General features: G+C 54.4%; 1 protein-coding gene across 1 annotated transcript in view; it reads right to left on the reverse strand.

The window, feature by feature from the left end:
• The window catches only part of NCOR2 (nuclear receptor corepressor 2), a 182,696-nt gene that overhangs the window by 95,696 nt on the left and 65,115 nt on the right, over nt 1-21,885 (reverse strand). The window contains exons 6-7 of the mRNA XM_075719315.1: nt 18,055-18,111; nt 12,008-12,060 (exon numbers count right to left, since the gene is read on the reverse strand). Of these exons, the coding sequence (XP_075575430.1) occupies nt 12,008-12,060; nt 18,055-18,111 (110 nt within the window). The remainder of the gene's footprint in view (nt 1-12,007; nt 12,061-18,054; nt 18,112-21,885) is intronic.

Consider the following 21,885-nt stretch of genomic DNA (forward strand, 5'->3'; position numbering starts at 1 on the left):
GCCACTGCAACCACAACCAACCCAGCATTCGGCCAGACACCCCGCCCCGGGTTTCTTCTTCTTTCTACTTTCTGAAAACAGCATGAAATAATTGCTCAAAGAGAAGCAGCACCAAAGCATTAAGGAGCTGGAAAGGCTGCACGGGCTGCCAGAGTCTGCACGAACCCGAGGGCTGAGCTCCCGCAGTTGGTCCTGTTAGCAATATTCACAGCAATAAAATCTCTAGGTAAAAGGTAGAGACCAGGGGCAAAGGAGTTTCCTTAAGTCTTTTATCCTGATTAAAGGCAGAGCTGCAGTGTGTAATTACTGATCAGGAGCTGAACAGTCTCATGTAGGCATGTTCTGCAGGATTTAGCAGAATGAAGAGACACCCTTGCTGCTTCCTCATTCCCCTCCCTGCCCGGCTAGTGGGGAGGGGAGAGAACACCCTCCTCCCCCCCTAAATCCCTAAACCTCAGCAGCAGCAAAAGGGACTGTTTGGGACGGGGCAGAGGGTCCACCTCACTTCCAGAGAGGACTGGGGGTGGTCCTGCCTAAATTTGGGGATGGAGAACATTGCACACAGCATCAAAATTTTCATTTTTAAACATCCTTCTTGCTACACCGCTAAACCACGCACTGGCACAGCTGGGGAACGACAGCGATCCCGCAGCAAGCGCTGCCCCGGGGAGCCCCGCTCCCTCCAAGCCCACCGCCAAGGCTCCACCCCCGCTCCGGCAGCGTGCCGGGGGATCCCAGCCCGCCTGCACGTGGGGACCCGGAGCAGGGCCTGCGGGCACCGCCGTAATACTGGTACCCAGTAATGAGCAGGTTTATTTAGGATAGCAATTCCTTGGGTGTGGGGTCTTCAACCTCCACTACCTCCAAGATCAAGTACGGCTGCTAGAGGAAAGGCAGCAGGATTTGGGACAGAGATGATTTCTTCTCCAGCACAGCACAGCCATACTCAGCTTTATGGCCTCATTTTAGTTTACCAAGGAGCAAACACACCAGGCTTGATTCTCAGTCCTAATGTTGAAGGCTAACTCTGAAACTCAGCTGAGTGACTTTGGTGCAAAAATAGACCTTGATTTCCAAGGCAGTGCTATGAAGCGGCACTCGTAACCCCTCCTATGAACGGGAAACACCAGCTACCAGCTGGGAACAGACTCCAGTATCCCCAGCTCGAGCCACACAGCCCCAAATCCTCGTGCACTCCCAATTCCAGGCAGCACCAGCATCAGCAGAAGGCACAGCCAAGCGACAAGGCTGAAGGCTCCTGCAGAGCAGACACTTGGATCCACAAAGGTTTTCTGAGTGAGGGCTTGAATATCAAGCCACATCCTTTGATTCTGTTTCAGAAATCAAAGTGGCATTCATCGGGGCAGGGGGGAAACCTAATAAACCCACGCACGGGGCACTTTCTGCCTTTGCTCTTTTCTGAAGGCATGTTTACAAAGGACCCGCTGTTGTTCTGGGCTGCGCTGCAAAGACCAGAGGCCACCTCATTAGATATATTAATAAACATTGCTGCCAAAGGCTTCTCCCTGCTGGATCACATAATGCCACCCTCTTCTGTTTCTGTCCGCGCGATGCATCCATCGAGGAGCCTCAAATAGGGTTCCAGGCAACCGGCTGAGCTAAACCTCACCACTCACCTCTGTGCGAACAGCATTCGCTTGCCTTTAATAATCCGGGAAACTGAGGCACAGAGCTGCAGTGACGGCTGCCCGCTTGCGCAGGGAGGGAGGCACGAGAAATGAGGAGCGGGGCTGTGCTGTGCCGAACGCTCCAGAGCATCCATCCCCGGACCTGAGGGCGAGGTGGGTCCAGCAGCATCCAGCGCCCGTTTGCTGGCCCTGCACACCGGGCGCTCCTCTGCTCGCCCGTGGGCTCTCCGCCCAACCGAGCCCCAGCTCCTTGCGTGCTCCCGCACCCCTTCGCGGGGCACACGGCGAGCTTTCGTCACCAGCTCCAGCGCCGTGTGCTGCGGTGGGCAGCCATTCCCCCCACAGAGACCCCATCAGATGGATTTCCTTCCAAGGCTTCAGCTCTGCATGAACAAGCTCCGACGGAAGACCGTGCCCAAAAGACACGTTCCCATTTGCTTGTTTATTCCAATTCTGATGGAAGCTCTAACACTGGGAAGCAGCTGGGGTGATGCTGATCATGATCACGTGCGGGATGGCCCCCAGCAAGGGGTCATGGATCATCCCTTGGGGCCAGCACAGCTAAATCAACCCCTGCCCTCCCCACGCCAGCCTGGGTGACATCCAGGAGCAACGTGGGGCTTTGACACGCTGCTGCTGGATCTGCCGCACAAGTTATCAGGAAACAGGACAGTAAATGAAGAAAATTAGCAGCTCTTACGCAGCTGATGGGTTGCCTTGAGTTTTACATCATGGCTGACCCTGAAAGTGCTAATACAGGCAAAGACTTAATGGCTCCGCAGCTGCAAAAATCAGGAATGCCTTGAAAGCCGGTGTATGTTTACCGCTGCCAAGGCTGAAGTAATCAAAGAGTGAAAAGATTAAAAACAACAACAAAACCCTTGCACGCCCTAAATGTTTTTGCCACTTTATCTTTTTTTTTTTTTTTGCATAAGGTCAACCTTTCAAAGGTTAATACAATCTCAGTAAATATAAACAGGCTTCACAGTTTATCTTGCTACATGTACTGCTGTTACTTAGAAACCGTGTGCAGAAAGGTTAATTCGGGCCACACGTCTCCGAAGCACACGCTGTGCTCCCTGGGCAAATCAAAGAGCCAAGCACAACTGCTGCGGCACAGGCGGGGAAGGTAAGGGCTGTCTGCTGGGAGCCTTGCACAGAAATAACCAGCGTGGAGCAGCACATGGGAAAGGTTGCTCTTGCAACGCGCCAACCCTCCTTCAGCGTCCTCCTCCTGCATCCTTGCAGCTCCCTGCCTGCCGTTTGCTCGGGCACAAGACGAGCGTCGCGGATGGGCACAAGAAGAGTGAGACCTGAACCGCACAGCCTCCGCAGCGTGAAGAAATCAGGCGGTTCACAGGCAGAAGGAATGGAGGCTCCTTAGATAAAGCAACAGTGACTCTTGTGGACAGTTTTAAGTATTGCCGGCCTGGCACACCACACACCACGCTGGGTTGGGAGGACGGGCGAGTTCCCCGCCATGTCCTCGGCGGTGCCCCACGCAGCCGCTGAGGCAGGGCAGGGGCTGGCTGGGATAGACCCAGCGAGACACGGAGCCCGCCCAGCTTCTGGCGAGCTGGTGTTTGGGGGCTGCCAGATGGCACATCCCCATCCTTGCGGTCAACAATTCATCTAACCACTGGTGGAGCCCGTCCGCATTTCTGCCCTCCCCGCGGCCACGGGCTCCACAGCTCCCTGGTGTACCTATGGGGAAAGATCTTGCTGGTGGGCCCTCAGCTTCATGTGGCGTCCCCCAGCACCGGCTGCAATGACGCCGTCCGTACGCGTTTCCCGCTCGCCTACTTCAGTTCAGCCCCAGTCTAACGCTACCCTCTGAAGGCAGCTCTTCTCCAAGGTGAGGACACCACATCCAGTTACCTTCTCCGTGCCAAAAGCTATTCCAGCCCTTTGGTCACTGGAGGAGCTTTTCCTGCACCTTCTCTGCTCCTCCGCAGGGAGAGGGGAGGCCAGCCAGTGCAGGTCACGCAACCACCACAGCCTTCTCCAGAGAGACACTGACCTTGTGAGCTCCTGCAGACCCCAGGCACAGAGTCACCTCCAGACAGTCCCCAAAATGGGGGCTCTCGGCCACACTCGGGGAGATGCAGCCTCGCGCTGGGAGCCCAGAGCTTCTGCTCTTCTCAACTGCTCTGCAAATGCCTTGAGGATTTCCGTCCTTGCTGCCGGTGAACTAACCTGGTGATGGCCTCCTTCCATCATCCCTGCGGGACGAAGGTAAGCCGAGCCTGCTGTCGAGGCTGTGGGTGATTCGGGGTTCTTCCCACATCAGAAGCCCATTTGTTTGTAGTCTGGGGTGGCAGAGGCTCTCAGGAGCAGCAGGTCCCCTGCTTTAGGGGCCAGGTATCAACTGGCAAGAGCCCCAGCCTACAATGGGGCACAACCCAGGCGGGGAGCCTGGGGCAGCCCCACCAGTGCCCAGCCCAGCACTTCCCCACAAGCACCAGCAGGCAGGAGGAGGAAACGGAGATCAAACAAGGTAAACCAAACTCAAAATTTGATGTTTGATTGTCACCTGCCACCAGCACAGGAAGCAGGATTCAAATACCATCTATAATTTTGGGTGTGATTCTGCAAGAGCTTTTTGTCCTTGCGTAACTCGTCCTCATCCCACAGCCCCACTGACCTAACTGGTGAGCCCCACACCTGAGTGTGCTTCTCAGAGCCAGCCTCCAAACCACCAAGTGAAATACATCTCCCACTCCGAGCAAAGCAAAGGGAGCCCTGTGGGAGCAGCCACTTCCACCTTAACTGGCTTGGCGCAAGGTTGGGTTTGGGTTTTTTTTTTAGCTTTCACAATGGAGCCAGTCAAGGAGAGAACCCATAACTCTTGACTTTTGAGTTACTTGGCTCAGGTCCACATGAATGGCTTGGCTACGATTCTTCCGGAGGCTGCGATCTTAAAAGGATGTGCGCGCATGCATGCGCGTCGGTGCCGGTGTGTACACATGTGTGGACGCTGCCAAAGCCCTGGGATAAGACTCCCAAGGATACAAAGAGCCGATGCACTGCAGCACACCTGGCCGAGCCTGCCTGCAGAGACCTTCAGCCGGTCCAAGACGAGATGAAAGGAAGTTTGCTATTTGATCAAAACTAATCAGGGGTATTTAATTACACAGGAACGTCTTTCATCAAACAGCTAGTGCAAACAAAGTAGGGATCAAGCCTGCAAAGAGCGATGGGAAGGAGGCAGCGAGCAGCTGGCAAAGCCATTGTACAGCGAGATTGATCATGCAGGTGAGGGTCGGAAACGGAGGAGCCTCCTGGCAACTCCAGCCAAACAAAGCGCTGCCAGTGAGACTGGAGGTCTGCAAACCACAGGACCTGAGGAGCACAGCAAGAACGCTGCAAAGTGAAACCAGCCAAGAGGCAACGGAGAGTGTGCAGGAACGGTTGTGTCCCTCCAGGTACGCCCGCTCCTATGCATCGCTGATGCCAGGATCCCAAGCCACAGCTCAGGGCAGTCACCGATTCCCTACCCTTCTAGCTGCAAGATGACCTGCAGAGAGGGCAGGGAGCAGGTCATCCTGTTCACAGGTCATCACGCTCATTCATTTCCTTGCTCTGAAATGGCTGGAGCACACGGCTCCAGCTGGTAATACGCTGTAACCTATTAACCCCAAGGCAGGACACGTTCCTGGAAAGCCAGCTGTTTGGAGCAGATTCCTTGCAATATACAGAAACGCTTTCTGGGGAAGAAAAGCCAAGACGATCTTTAGTTAATTTACCCCAGAACCCTTGAGCATTGGGATGGACTAAACCTCCAGCACCATTAGTGCCTCTGAGAATGGAGTGGCAGGGTAACTCTGGACGTACAGTTGGGCAGGCTGTGTTTGTGCCCAGAAACAACACTCAAGAGAAAGAAGCCATCCGGAGGTCTCCCAGCTTCTCATATCATGTCCTCTGCAGGTCCAAAACGCATTCAGCTTTGGCGGTCCAAAGTCATGGCTATCACTCATGAAAAAGTTTGCGCTGTTAATTCATCTGGCAGTTCACACGCTGAGGCCCACGAGAGGCTTGTGCTCCGAGGAGGAGATGCCTTGGCAAACACGGGCGCCTTGTTATCAGAGCCTGCCCTGGCCAGACCCCCAGCACAGCCTGTCCGGGTCCCCGCAGTGCCATCTCCTTGTGAAGATGTTCCCACCGAGATGCTCAAGTGACTCCCTTGGGCAGCGGTTACATCCACAACCCCAGTTCTTAACATCAGATGGGAAATTCATGCCCATTCCTTTTAGCACCTACGAGCTTAGGACCAAAATGAGACGAGCACAAGCGCAGAAGCACTTCTGGCCACCTGTCCTATGCCGTCCCTTGAAGCCCAAGCTGACATTGCAAGCCCAAGTGTTGCAAGATAGTCCACCCAAAACCCGCACTTGGCTTTTCACTGGCCAGTGAGAAGCAGAAGGTTGCAGTGCGTTTCTCCATCATTTAGTAATTCAACACAAGGTAATACTTCTGCCCTAGTGCATGCCAATAGAGAATAAAAGAGATGAGAAACCTTGAATGGATGAATGGGGAGCTGCTAGGTGAATTTCTAATCAGGAAAACGTCTACAAGCGCTAATAAAGAGACCTGAAAGAGAATGCATTAGTAATGGCAGGGTTTGGAAGAGCATTTGTGTTACATGTCAGGCTTCGACTATGAATTTAGAGGCAATCCAATGCTACTAAAACCCCTAAACAGCCAGTAATGAAAAGATGACTTGAATTTTCCAAAGTGACAAGTGATTTGGAAAGCCGTAGTTGTTAGATTTTCAAAAGAAAACCGTTCCGCAATTTTGGGAGAAAGGAGCGGAGGGGTGGGAGGCGGACATTTCAAAAAGAAAAAGATATTCAGAAGCCCCTAAACCTCTCTGGAAATTTTGACTTCAGATTTTGATTCTGCAGAGGCAAAGCCTCCCTCCCCCCCAGAAAAGCTATCAGCTGCAGACAGCAACCCAGATGTGCAAATATCAACAGTACACACAGCTTTGCTGCCGCTCGATCTGGACACGCAAGAAAACCAGAATCACACCGAGCTCTTGATCTGTTTTAACTGTACACTCAGACCCTGGTTCTCCGAGACCTCTCCAAGCATCTCAAGGGGATGCAGCCTGGTTTCACCCTGACATTTCTGAATTTCAGCGTAAAAGCAAGGAGAAGCTCTTGAAGGGAAGGTTTAAAGCAAACCTGTGAACACCACCTTGCACGTACTTACCCTGGGCTTTGCAGTTTTCCTTTTGTGTGCTTTTTCAAGACTCAGAAGCTCACATTTTGCTTTCAAGCACAAATCCCACAGACTATGATTTCAAGATGACTGCTTCAGGAAAGGGGGGTGGAGAGTCCTACCGGGCTGTTTTTCATGGCTGACCGAGCAGGAGCTCCTGCCATAGCGATGAAGGCCCCCTCGGAGAATATCTCTCCGGGTAGACAGCAGGTAATTGATCCTGCTCATGTGAACAACACCTTGTCATTTTTCAAACACTTTTGAGGAAAGAAGGTTAATATCTTTGGTGCCAGGAGTCTGGAGAGTACGCAAAATCAGTACCATGGCAGGGTAGGAAGAGCAGCTCTCATCCTTGTACATCCAGCTGGCAAAACACTGAAATAAGAGACCTAGACCAGATGCACTGGTGCTCAACTGGTGCACAAGTGTCCTCTGCATTTGTTGCTGTATTTCAAGCACAATCTAAAAAAAGGGGTCTTTGCAACCTCCTCAACTGATGCAGAATCACTGGAGTGGCCTCCAGCTGCGTTCAGGGCTGCATCGCATCTCGAAGGAACCTGTCAGTCCATTGCAAAGCCAAAAAATTCACACCTTGAAAAACAGCAAGGGCCAAGCTAGCTATGGGGGCAAAGCTCACCCCATCCCTATGAAAATGAGGGCACTACACGCTGTCTTGCTCTCTTCTTTCTTGATGAGAGAGTGGCAGAGCCCTTCCCTCCAACAAAGCAAGTATTTCAAACAGAAAGGACACGGTCCCATCAAAGGTAGGTCAAGTCTTCGGCACAAACCACTCAACGGTGCCTTAGATAACGCGGCAGATGTAGCATACAAAATTAACCATGCTTGCTCGAAGCCTGCACTCGCAGGTGAACCAAAGGGACCCAAGCAGACGAGTAAGGGAGCACAGCCAGGCAGCTAAATAGGACTTAAAAGCTTTTGAAGCTGCAAACACTGGAATGAACTGGGGCATGAAATTAATTTTAACTGTACTGAATAGGAGACAGGCCGTAAAACTCCATGAAAATAAGAGACCGGTAACATTTTAGTAAGAGTAGAAATTCTCCCTGTAACTCCCCAGTCAGCTCTATTAGCATAAGTGACTCATCCCAGCTGAAAATCAAAGCAAACAAGCAGGAAGAATTCAACTAGTGTCGCAAGGCAGAGAGTATCGCTGTAGAGAAATCGAGGAATCCTGGCTTTGTGATATTCAAATGCCTTCCCACTGACACTTGCAAACATTCAACTGCGAAAAAAATTCCACCCTAGGAAATGTTAAAAAAAAAAAAAAAAAAAGCAGAAAAAAGGTTTTTGTGAATAGGAACAGCCTGGCCATCCTCCTGTGCCCAGGTATGAGGCTCCAAAGCAGTTTCTGTTTAGCGCAACAGAGCCAGCACGCAGTGAGGTTCTGTGGACAGAATCACAACCTAGACCATTTTCCAGCAGCGTGCCAAAAGACTTTTTCGTCATGGTTCAATCTGCGTAGGGTGAAGTTGTTCAGGAGAATCTGCACCCAGTTACACCTTGGCAAAATATAACCTGTGGTGTCCTGGCAGTTGTCCTTCTGGTGCCCTAATGCATCTGGCTGATGGCTCCCAGCACCCTCAGGATCTACTGCATCTCCTACCAAAACAGCCACCTCCAGGCTACGGAGAAGCTGCTCTTCTAGAGCAGAAAGGCACAAACATATTAAGAACAAGGAAAGAATAAAAAGTATTTCCAAATGCAGCCCGCAGAGAAGTTACAGGTAGGATTTGAACATCCAAGCCCGATTTGGTCAAAAACAAGAAGTTCAATCTTTTCCTCTTGGTCAAAGGACCCTGAACCATTTGCTTAGAAGAATCACTGAAATCTTGATTTTGTAACTGCTTCCCAAGCATCCAAATGTCCTTTAATGTGCAACAGGGACACAAGAGATGGGATAAACAGGACACAGCGATTTCTCTGCACATCCATCAACAGGTAGCAAATTGCAATTCAGACCCCAGGACTTCCGAGACACGGTCAAAAGCAGCAAACATCTGGAGCCCAGATCGCTCAAGGGCCTTTTGCTGCCCTAGATCTGTGAATGCGCTCGGCTGGCATCAATAACCAGCTGAAGGCAGGTAATTGCGAGGTTTCTGGAAGGAGGAGACGGAGGCTTTTCATTAAAACGTGTGGTTTCCTTCCCATATTTTTGCAGCATTAATCACAGCGAACATTAACCCCAAGCCTGCCTGCTCCAGCCTCTCCTTGGTCTATCACCGCCTCCGCTACAGCCGCGCCAGAGGGTTGGGATATCCCTACGGATGCCTACGAAGGAAGGGACGGAGAGGAGCGCCTGCTCTGACGGCACGGGAAGCTGGTTTGACAGGGCTTCACATCTCATTACCGGTTTCACTCCTGACCTGCGCAGTCAGTTCCCTCTTGTTTGCGCCCGTCTTTCAGGCAGCAACCAAGGACAGGAAATAGTTTAAATCACAGGAAAATGTGATCACAAACCCACAAATATTGGCAGGGGAATGGAGAGCGGGGTTGTCCTGGTTTCGGCTGGAACAGAGTTAATTCTCTTCCTAGTAGCAGGCACAGTGCTGTGTTTTGGATTTAGTAGGAGAAGAATGCTGATAACACACTGATGTTTTTAGTTGTTGCTGAGTACTGCTTATGCCAGTCAAGGACTTTTCAGCTTCCCATGCTCTGCCAGGCACACAAGAAACTGGGAGGGGGCACAGCCAGAATAGTTGATCCAAACTGCCCAAAGGGCTATTCCATACCATATGACGTCATGCTCAGTATAGAAACTGGGGGGGGTTGGCCGGGGAGCAGCGATCGCTGCTCGGGAACTGTCTGGGTATCGGTCGGCGGGTGGTGAGCAATTGCATTGTGCATCACTTGCTTCGTATATCATTATTATTATTATTATTATACTGTTACTATTAGCATTACTATTTTACTTTATTTCAATTATTAAACTGTTCTTATCTCAACCCAGGAGTGTTTCTCACTCTTACTCCTCCGATTCTCTCCCCCATCCCACCGGGGCAGGGGGAGTGAGCGAGCGGCTGCGTGGTGCTTAGTTGCTGGCTGGGGCTAAACCACGACAGGGGTGAAGTATCTGGACCTACTTTTAACTCGTTCTTGCAAGGACAAAACTAGCGATCAGCTCGGAATTGAAACTTCAGCGCCCAGCTTGTGACGGCCGTGGAGTCCTTCAAGAGAAGAGGGGGTCGGGGGACCCCGAGAGACAGTGACCGCCACACGCCATCAGTGCCAGCGGTGAGTCACGACCAGCGCCGCGGCGCCCACATCCTCGGGCCAGCACTTGATGCCGTGCAAGGTGGTCTATCGACTGTCAACCCCCTGAACTGACAGCAAAACAGACTTCCGAAAGAGGGGGGCTGCAAGCCCGCGGGGAGCACAGACCCTCTGCCAGGCATCAGCGCCTCTCCCAAGAGTAGAATCGCCACTAACCTCATTAGTCCTGCGTTAAATCGGTGAACTGGAGGGGGTGGCTCTGGGGTTTTTTTGCTTTTTTTTTACATCTTTGCAGCTAGAAATGCACACCTGAGCGGTGCGGGCTGGGGGAGGCGGCCAGCGTGGAGGGCACACATCCACATCCTCCGTGCCCCTCAGAGCTGCCTTCGCAGGCCGTATGTGCACCAAAGGCAATGGCCGGGGGGCTGAAATGCCAGGAGACCCAGGCCAAAGCACACGAGTGTCAAAATCCTGGGGGGTCCTTGCCCAAGACTTGCGGCAGTATCCGCCAAGCTCGACCAACGAGGGGTAAATGCATCACCAACACAAAGCGCAAAGGAAACGTCTGGAAGCAAAAAGCTGATGGGGTTTCTCAGCTGCAGGAAAAGCAACTGTTTCCCACTGACTTCTCTGTCTGCTTTCCCTCCCCGCAGAAGCCTTCTCCATCCTCCCCACCCGTCACCGGGAGATGATGCTCCCCTACCTCAGAGGTGCACGGCACACCGGCACCTCGGGTTTATTCCCAGCACCCGGGCCAACATCGAGCACCCAAACACGACCCTCGCATTTAGGGTGCCAGTGCCCAGCGCGGGCAGCGAGGCTCCTCGGGGACCCGCTGAGCCCTGTGGGAACCCAAGGGCCCGGGGCGACTCCGGGGTTTGAATGTTTTACAGCGAGCGCGTTGCCTGGCTGACACAGAAAGCCTTGGGTGGAGCAGGAACCGAGCGGGGCCTGGCAGCGAGCAGCAGGGTCACGTCACCAAACCCTCCTCCTCCCCACAGCCCCTGGGGACAGACAGCACCTAAACACTGCCAGTGCCCACCACGCTCCCCTGCAGCAGAGCAGAACAGCAGAGGTACGTTAATTCTTTTCCTATAATCCCACTGGCATCAATTAACATACCGCTGAAAAGCAGAAGATTATTAACTTTTGTTAATAGATTATTAAAGATGATTATCGCCAGCTGACCGAGCCCGTACCAAAATAGACACGCTGCAGGCAGCTCAGAGCAATCATGGGTTCATTCAAGGCAGATAAAAGTTTCAGATCTGGCTTGACTATTTAAATTTCCAACAATAATCACAATTATCGCTATTCTCATTATCTGTTATATTTCTTCTATGTTCAGGAAGTCACTGTGGTTATTAAATGCAGGTTGATGATTAAATTGTGTATTGAGGTGATAAGTTAAATTAGATGATTGCTAAGTCTCAGTAAGTATCTTTGAAATAACCAGTTGCTATTAGACATTCAAGAGGTGCTTCATGAAAATCTAATTGTAATTGCAACTTTTCATTTTACCTCATCTTTCCTGCATGCAAACACACACACGCTGGCAGCTGATTTCATACTTCAGTACGCGTGAAACACAGAAGAAATCACCCACAACAAGTGCTCAAAACACCAAGAGACCGGCCAGGACCCGCATCCACCCCCCCGAGAAAAATCAAACAGCACCTTCAGCATCCGTCTGAAGCTACAGCTCCCAACTGCTGGGCTCCTGGAGCTGCTCCTAGAGCTGGTTTGTGCTTCAGGCACCCGGAGCAGCGCAACACCAGCTCGAAAAGCATGCTCGTGATTCCTCAGCAGCTTTAATCAGGGTCTGGGAGCAAGCTAGCATCCCTCCCGCTCCAGCCTAATGCCCAACCTGACATTTAAAATAGCCTTTATTGCCGCATACTTACATTTTAATGTTTTCATGGTATTGCCTGGTGTCTGAAGGCTGGTTGTATAATGGCTGAAATAAATAAGAAAAATGAAGGCATAAATGGTACGGTCTGACATTTAGAAACTTAAACCCGTCAGAAGCGCTGCCGCCTCGGCGCAGGTTCCCGTCTCCCCGAGCTGTGCCAGCCCAGGCGCCCGTCCCCGCGCCCCCCGGCGTGCCCGTGGCCCCCAGCCCAGCTCCCCGGCCGTACTGGAGGGTGCCGGCTCCCGGCAGCGCCGCTCGAGTCACGGTGCATCCCGGCTCAGCCCGTGGGAGGGCAGGCAGCGCTCGAGCGAGCTGGCTCAGAGCAAGCGATTTGCGACGTAATCCACATAAACACGGCACGGCGGAGTACGTGGTTGTTATTCACTGATTGAAAAACGCAGTGCGCTTTGGAACATATGACACGGGGGAGGCAAGGGGAAAGGGGGGCTTGGGGAGCGGGAAGAGACAGTCTGTGTGCTGCAAATTGTTATGTCTACGCGGCAAAAGCCTGCCTGAGCTCTCCCAGGGAGCCGAGCGCAGGCAACTGCGGGCAGGACAAGCGTTCGCCCCTGTGGTTTCCAGCAACGCCGGGGGTGGGTTGGCCCCCGGGCACGTTGCTGCAGTCCCCCAGCACCCAGACGCAGAGCAATGCTCTTGTCTGTCCCTCAGGAGGGGCACTGGGCTCCGGTAGGACAAGTGGTTTGTCCAGGGTTACTCTGCGGAGAGCCCGTCTCCAGCACCAGACGTGAGCACCCATCATGGAGCTGCTCTGCCCCCCCGCACTCTCAGTGGGCGTGCTGGGGAGTCAGGAGAGCTGGATCCATCCCTGGCCACTGCCCTCGCTGCCTCTCCCTTCCCATCCGCAAGGTGATGGACCCATGGGGAACCTGCACAATACAGGGTCCCACCTCCGGAGGGAGAGGTGCCACAGAGACCACGCTCAATCCCAGCCATTGCGATTAACAGCTCAGGCCGTGCCCCAGGAGCTGCCACCAGTTCCGTCCGCATAAGCAGGCTGACAGGGTGCTCAGGATTAAGCCCTTCGACGCTTTTCTAAGTCATCAGCTAAGCTGCTGCGAACATGTCCGAGACTGTGCTAATCAAAAGCTTGCCATGGCCCAACCATCAGCAGCAACTGGGCACCTAACGAGCGCAGCTCCTGTCCAACCACAGCAACAACGCCCAAGTTTTCAAGCAGTTCACAAACTTGCACCAAATCAGCTGCGAGCAATCGAAAACCTGTGGCCGAACACAGGCAGGGGGACGTGTGATGGCCGGGTGCTGGCTGAAGGAAGCCTCGTGGCCATGGCTACATACAAACCAGCTCACCTTCCTACTGTGGCCGTACGGCTGAGGCTACGCTCTGGGTCCACTCAGTTTCATCTCAGATTAAACGCAGGAAAAGAGCAAAACATCTGCTGAACATCTGCTCAACGAGGTGAGCAGCACTGGAGAGGCCAGGAGCTGCAAACACAGGTGGGTCCCTTTCTCCTCCAGTTTGAAGGTGTTATTCTCACCTCCTCCGCGCTCTCTCTCCATCACCATCCCAGGTGCTTGGCACAGAAGCTTGTTTTTCCACACAGCCAGCCTGTCTCTACTGCCCTGTAAAAAACAGATACTGCCTCGCCTCTCCCCTGCCACACACCGGGACAGCCGCATCGACCTGTACAGAAAGGAGACTGGCTGTAGCTCTCCCTACTCTCTGCAGCCCATCACCGCTGCATCTTGGCACCAGCAGGTCATCAGCTTCTTTTTCCGGCTGCCCTTGGACACGTCCCTCTTCTCTGGGAAAGCACACGTAATCCCCAGATGGAAGAGGCACGCAGAGGAGCCCAGGCAGACAAGACGTGGTGAGATGAACCGCTGCCTCCCAGGAGGGCTGCGGGGCTGCCAGCAGCGCTCGGACATCTGTTACCCTGCGAGGGGACGGCGGGCTGCGGGTCTGCCAGGAGACACCCGCAAGGAGACACCCGGCCACCCCGTGCCAGCTGAGCCAGGGCAGACGAGAGGGACAAGCAGGTCCCCCAGAAGGAGACGTGTTCTCAGCGGTATCCCTTCCCCAGGGGTATTTCTATCACGAATCCTCTCAGATCTGCTGGTCCGGCTCCAGGCTCAGAGCTGGCCGTGCACTTCACGCTTGGAAAGCTCAGAGGAACACAGACATCCGTCTCATCACGTAGCTCGAGAGAGGCAGGTCTGCACCACGGAGAGAAGAAATCAAGCCGTGGCTCTGGAGCATCACATCCACAGTCATCCTGGGAAGGCTCGACTGGGCTGCCTTGACCAGCAACTGCCTCTTGGAAGAGGACTGCGGGAACTGGAAATATTGATAAGTAAAAGTGCCTCTCTTCCCTCTGTGCTCATAAAAATCAAAGCAAAGAAGCTGACACGTGACGAGTTACAGATACCTTCCTCCTGGGAGAAGGCAGTGGTGCAAACGTTCTGGTTTGCGCCTGGGTTGGAAGATGCTCACGTGCCTGTGGGCATCACGGATGCCCTGGTGCCGCTCAGCTCACCAAAGCCTGCTGATTCTTTTCCACTACTACTTATCTATGATATAAACAGCCACTCAAATTCTTAGTTAGCAAACCTAAAAGTGTTAACAGACAAGCACTGGAACACATCACTTTAAAAGAAATGCCCAAACGTTCAGAAATAAGAAACTCCAGGACCCAAACCCAACATCCACACGACATTAGCATCTTCAAAGAGACTTCTGTCTGCACAACAGCCTTGGCACTGCACCTCAGCCCACGCAGTGGAGCAAGCCAGGAGACAAGTTCTACCTACCCCTAGAGAACATATCCTCACAGACTAAATAGTTAAAGAAACTTTATTCTGAATAGGGCAGGGACTGAGAAACAGCATCTTCTCTCAGAGCCATCTGCAACCTGCACAGAATTACAGCTTTCTCAATGAGTAAGCAGAAGTAAAGCTGACTGGTCAGATGGGTAAGGTGACACAGAAGGTAAGGTGACACGTTCAGAACATCCGCAGCGTTTCTCCAGGGTAAGGGACATGTAACGCATTTCTCTGGGGGATGACATTTAAGAAAAACATAATTGCAATGCAAAGCTATTACTGCAAAACCCTTGGATTTACTGAAAGCTGTTTAAAAATAAAACAGCATGAAAGGTCTCAATTGCTTTCTGGCCACTGCAGCGTTCAGACTACACATCTCAATGACATTTCTCCCTGGGGAAAACACGGGGTCATTTTTAAAATGGTACCGCTACGCTGCAGGGGTGAAATGAGCAGAGCCCTGGTTTGCAGAGTCACAACCTCCTCCTGACCTCGAGGGGAGCGCCGGCTTCCCGGGACCTGACCTGGATCCCTGCTTCCCAGGGATCCCCAGGCAGGGGTGATTTCCACCGTGGGGACGGGAGCCGAGCCCCAGCCAAGCGGAGGGCAGCGGCCGTGGCGGCCCAGCGCACCGGTGTGTCCTGCGCCGGCTGGGGCCGGCGTGAGGGCCAGGGAAGAGGTGCAGGGCCACCCAAAACCCCAGCAGACAGGATGGAGAGGCACCAGCAAGGAGTAACGGGCAAAGGGATTCAGGGGCAATCCTGCACGTTTAAAACCCCAGGAGCACAAAAACGAAGCTCCTCTGAAGAGGATCAGACATGACTGACACCTTCAAGATAAAAAGTGCAGGGCCAGACCTTGTAAGGTCAAAGCAGCGAGAAGCCAGGAACCAGCAAGAAACGCTTGCTGCTTCTTTGAGATGTACAACCCGAGGACACCAGTGCCAGCAAAGAGCCTGTGAGCCTGCAAGCTCAGAGGGAGCTGTTTAAAAGACTGAAGGCAGGAGAGTTTTCGACCAGAGCTGGGCCACCTCCCAGCAGCTTCCAGCTTGATGGGAAACCCACGACGCAGACCGGAAACTTCTGGGTAAATCCCTATTTATGCTATACCGGATCACTCTCAGAACTCCTCCTTCCAGCTAATGCTACAGGCAGCCTCAAACAAGCCCATCGACGTGCTCAGGCGATAAGATTTCTTCCTTCGCTCAAACGCAAACCCCTCGGAGCAACCTGCCGGCAGCAGGACAGAAGGCAGAGCCCCACCACGGCTCCTCCGCCCGTGAACGCCAGCACAAGCCGGGGATGCAGCCTCTGGCTCCGTCCTGCCAGCAGCACCCAAGACCTCGTACCACCTCACCCCGCTCGCGGCCGCCGTTTGCCAGCGCTGCGGTAACCTCCAGCCTCTCTCAGCCACAACTAACCGATTGCCACCCTGACCTCGCACCGTCAGCCCCTGGCAAGCTGCCCCGCGACCGAGCCGACGCACATCTGTCACCATCGCTGCTGCAAATGCAATAACCAGAGCTCTCTGAACAACCAAAAGCGAGACGTCGGCAGCCTGAGCAGAGCCGACAGCGATCCAAGACCTTGCACTTGGGTGACGGCCACCACCGCTCCTTGCAGAGTCTTTGCACAGGATTAGCACCAGGCTGCCTCAACCTCCCTGCAAGAGACCTCCGGGTTGCAGCAGCTCCAGGGCTGGTGGAGCAGCCGTGCACGTCAGGCAGAGCATGCAAAGCTGCTCTCCTTCCTGGAGCTGCTTCCTTTCCAACTCAAAAGAAGATCTGACTATTCATCTCATCTCTCGGAGGCCACTGGCAGGTCCCGGGTGCTGTTTTGCCCGACACGGCGTGGGGGCTGGGCCATAGGAAGTGTCTCTCTCTGGGCAGACAGACGAGACAGCCTGCAAGACGCACACAGAGCCCAACCGGGGTTTTGCAGGGTTTTCTCAGCAGAGGCTTCCCCCGCCCTCCGAGGAGTAAGGCAGAGTGACAGAGGAAAGGTTTGCACCGGGCTCTGCTGCAGCTCCCCTGCGCAGTGCCAGCACCCAAGGGCAAAGCATCAAACAACTAAAAAAAGGAAAAAAAGGAGCGGGGGGAAGAAAAAAAAAAAGCGGCAGGAGGAAGGAAAGGAAATGCAACATCTTTCGGACGAGGAAACGCCAACGCCAGGCACTGCCAAATCTTTAGAGCAGAAAGCAAGCAAGGGGTTTGACCCTGGTGACTCAAAGGAAAAATAATGAGTGCTACCTCCCCAAACAAGGAAGCGGGCTTCAACACGTAGCAGCGAGCACTAATTCCCTTGTGACCTCTCCCTTACACACCCGGGGAAGATAGTGATTAGCACCACCTCCACAAGGCAAGTCCAAATTACAGCTGCTGAGGACTGCGAGCTGCGTGGCCAAACCGGCTCGCTCCATCGCACCCCACGGCCAGTGCAAAGCAAGAGATGCTCCGCCAGACCACGGCTATCCGCTCCGCTCCTTCCAGCAGCATCGCTTCACACGCACCCTCTCCCAGCACCCTTCTCCAGGTCTCAGCCCCTCAGGGGTTGTTTTCAGCCACCCCTCCAGCAATCGATCACTTGACTTACAGCTGGATTTTGCTGGATGAGGGGGCGGTCCCAAACTGACAGTTTATTATAAGTTGTTTTTCTCAGCTTCCCTGTGCAGGAGGGAGGCAGCAATAGGATGCGTGCGACTCCTGATACCTGCAGGTCGTTGCAGCTGTGACCGGGCTGTGCTCACAGAGCACCCTCCTGCACCCTCCTCCATTTGCAGCGGGGTGGGACGGAGGAGAGCCGTCCCAGCACCCGTCCCTCCCATGCAGCACCATGAGGCTGGCCGGCCAGGCAGCAGCCCCGCAGCCCCGGCGCTGCAGCTGCCATCAGCAGATGAACCCATCAGCAGATGAACCCATCAGCAGATGAACCCATCAGCATCCCAGACTGCGCCGAAGCCCCTTCTGCCGGCCAGCTCCGCCGCTGCAGCGCGCGAGGAAGGAGCCTAAGGGTTAAGGCTCTCCGAAGAGGGCTCTGCGTGTGTGTCTCTGCTTGAGTTTCGGTACTCATCTCAGCGACTTCGCTTCCTGCCTTGGTGCCGTGCCAGCAAGAGGTCCCGGCCAGCAGCACGCTTCCTTCTGACAGCTTAGACACAGACGGGGTGCCACGCTCACCACCCTGGAACCTCCCTCCAAACCTGGCCCCGCTCCCGCTCCCCGCAGCGAGAGGTAACACTCACCAGCTCCACCTGGGGACCCAGTCCTTCCAGGATCCGGTGGGCAGCCTCTGCCTTCTTCTGCAGGGAGGAAAGGGGAGAGGGAGAAGAAAAGTTATTTCTGCCATCGGTTACAGTCACAGCCCTCTGCTCCAGCTCTGCCCCCGTGCTGAAACCCCTTCCCAAACTTCCGCGGAGCCGCCTTAAATCCCACCCCTGCCTGAAAGTGGGTGGAAAGGTTCAGCTCAGCCTCTGGACCTGCAGGAAAGCCCCACGGGCAAAGGGCTCCGCGGCACTGGAGTTATCCCGACTTTAATGAATCCGAGCTCTGCCCAGGAAGCGACCCGAATCCCTGACCCCTCGGGGTGCCAGGCGGGGGGATCGCAGCCGTTACCTCCGCACCGCCGCCACGCGAGGAGGAGGGCGGGCGAGCCGGCACACACACGCAGATGCCCTTTCTAGGATTCATCGCTTCACGAGCATGTGATCATTAGATCTGAGCTGCCCTTGGCTCCTCGTCTCGCTCTCGCTTCCCTCCCCTCCCTGCCGCAGAGGAACCCTTCTCTGATCCCTCCCGCCCCCGGCCAAGCTACCTAGTGCTTATTAAAACAAAAAAAACCCACCCAGGAACACGTGTCAGGGGCTGTGCAGTGGTTACTAATTAAACAGGCCTGAAAAAGAGACATGGGTTGCTTGCAGCAGGAGTCTAAATAAAAGATGACATTTTCAGTCAACAGCACTTCCTTGCAAAGCCGGGCTTTTCAGTGGGGGTTACCGACAGTCCAATAAATCCAGATCACTGCACCCTGCCTAGGAGCCACGGGGCTGAGCCGATAAAGCCAAATACCTGGCAGCGAGGGGGGTGAGGAGAGGGATTTTCAGAGGCGTTTGTTCAGTGAAAGAGGCAGTTTTAGCTACTTTGGGGTAGGGGGGAGAGAAAATCCACAGCTGCCTAAAAGAGGGGTGAAGGAGCAGTGGGCAGAGCTGAGCTTCCCAGGATTAAAAGGGGGGAGAGGGGAAACCCCTTTTTTGAAGCACATTCAACATTTGAATCCAATAAGCACTAGAGCCCCGCTGGAGCTGCAGGATGGGAGCTGAGCCCCAGGGTTGGGGAGCTGGGGAAGGCTGGGTGCCGGGCTCGCCGGCAGAGCCAGCGGGGCTTTGGCAAACCCTGGGTGAAGACCCCCCCGACCCCGGGGCAGGGCAGGGATTCCAGCTGCGGGGGTCTGCCTCCCGCTGCTCTCTGGCACGGGGCACCTCTCACCTTCCCGCAGACTCACGGCAGGATGAGTTTCGCTTGGTCTCAGCACGGGGGATGCCTCCCCAAAAGCTGGCGCATCACCCCGCCGGCTTGCCCCCGTGTCCGCCCCCCTCGGTGGGTTTCCGAAAGCTTCACCTACCCCCCCGCCGCCCGCCGGTCCTCAGAAGCGCCGATGCAGCTGGTACGTGTGCAAGTTCCTCGCCGGGGCTTTGCACACCCACATACGGTCTGATCTGCCAGCGTGCACTTTTGCAGAGTTGGCCTCAGGAGCAGCTGCATGAGTCACCCTGCCCGCAGGCAAGCTCAGGGCCCCGGCGAAACAGCCCCGGCCCGGCTGCAAAACCCGCACCAGGTGCCTCACCGCAACACAGCAACCGGGACGTGCTTCCAGCTCCTCTATTTCCTGCGCGCTCGGAGGACACAGAGCTTCTTTGCAATTTAGAAGCAACTTCAAGGATGCTAGGAGAGATGTAACCACGGAGCGTGCCTGCTCCGGCACCGTCCCCACACGTACACATGATGCACGCAGCAGCCCTGCTATCAATACATCCCCGCCTGTTCATCCGCAGCGCTCCTGCGCGGCAGAAGTCGGGGTTCACAGATGTCACGATCACTGCGTGTACCTCGCAGGCAAGGACACACACGTACACAGAGAAGCGGAGCAGCCAGCGATGCTGTGGCAGAACCCGAAACGCAGCTGGAGCCCATCCCAGCGAGCTGCTCTGCCCCTCTGGCCTCTCCCGAGTCCCTGCTCCATCCCAGGAGGACCACAGGTGGAGAGGTGCCACCAGCGCCCAGCTCTCCCTGCAGCCACCCAGCAGCTTGCTCCCGCATCACCGGCGTGCTGCACGCCGCGCGTCTGTCCGGGGCCGGACCGGTGGTGAGCTGCTTGCAGGGACCACAGAGAAAGCGTGGCTATCCTGGTGATGGAGATGGGTCTTTGGAGAGCAAGTGCATCCCAGAACGAAGGCCGGGAGATGCTGGGAAACAGCTGCGACAGAAGCAAGTGCCTGCCCTTGCCTGGGGCTCGGGCTCCGGGGAAAGGAGCCGCGTGTTTACACATGGCAATTACATTTTCCACGCTGCAATAAACTGCTCCCAGCTCTTCCCCCTGCTGCCGATGTGAGGGTGCTTGGACGCTTAAGGGAAAGAAGGGACCGTCCCCACCTGACCCACAGGGGAAGCAAAGTGATCCCCGGCACCAGGATCTACCTGCAAAGCACAGCACTCGCAAAGCTTTACATCAACGGGGCATAACACGTGGCCCAAGCTATGAGAGACAGGTATCTACCCTCCTTATAAAATACCACATCTGCTGGAGCGCGTGCCTCTTCCACAGCAGATCCCCTCCCCGAAAGGGGATTCCTCACTGGATCACGAAGATGGGACAGCCCTGGCTAACGCAGTGCCTGGCTCTGCCATCCCTGAGGATGCTCCAGCCGATGACGGGGAAATCAAACCCCCGCAAACGCAGCCCGGGTGAGAAACCCAAGAGCCACACAGCCCGGCCCAGCTACCCTTGAGGCATTAGATGTTTCCACCGCTGCGCACCTGGCTCCATTAATGGGAACAAGCCAAGTCTGCCCAGGGAATTGCCCCTTGGAAATATTCATCACGCGATGGAGAACTCCCAGCCAGAGCTTAATATTTTGGTCTCCAAGTGCTGTAAAATCTGCTGACCTCGGAGAACATCAGCACCGTGGCATGCAGAAACTTTAAACAATTAAAACCAGGGGGTAAGACTTTCAGGAGGGGTCATTAAGACTGCTACAAAAGACACTGCATCCGCTGCCAAGAGGGTGATTTGGCCAAGTGCCCTCTGGCCCACCACCGCTTGCTGGGGACAAAAATCAGCACCCTGATTAATTGCAAGCAGCGTAATTGCAGGTAGAAGATTGCAGCCCCAGCTCGAGGTAGCCTGTCCCACCAGAAGCCCGTTCTCCTGGGCACCAGCGCTGGTGAAAGATGCCCTGGCCGCGGCGGGTGGCACAGCTAGGAACCGACGATGCTGGAGGCCCGTGTGTACAATGCGATTAACTTTGAGAAAAAAACGAGTGTGTTCAGCTGCTGCATTTGCCATGTTTAGACAACTTAATGAGACAACCCAGAGGCAAATCACCATAGGCAGAACATGTGGCGAATCAAGAAGAATGACATAATTTGTCTTGCATTAACCGACTGTAACGTACACGTCTCCAGAACGAAAGATCAGGAGGGGAAGCTATTCCGAGCACGTCATATCTTTGTACGTACACAAAGAAATGCCTCTATCTTGAAAGCTGCCCAATTAACACTTGACACCCTCTGTAATTGCTGATGCTCCTTGCTGCATTTATCAGATCATAGCAGAACTGTAATGAGCTGTCTGAAAGGCCACGCAGACCACGGTGAGAGCTGGCGGCAGAACTGGGAAGGACATATTATGCCCAGCAGAAGGTTCCCACCACGCTGGGGCTTGTCCTGGAGGACAGAGACAAACAGGGAGACATGCTCCTGCCTGGGGACCCAGCTAGCCAGAAGCCTGGCTGGGCAGTTTAGGCAAACCTCAAACCGTTCACAGGCAATGGCAGCCCCCAGCTCTCTCCACAGCCGCA

The sequence above is a fragment of the Pelecanus crispus genome, chromosome 11, assembly GCF_030463565.1.
Source record: "Pelecanus crispus isolate bPelCri1 chromosome 11, bPelCri1.pri, whole genome shotgun sequence".
Classification (NCBI taxonomy): domain Eukaryota; kingdom Metazoa; phylum Chordata; class Aves; order Pelecaniformes; family Pelecanidae; genus Pelecanus; species Pelecanus crispus.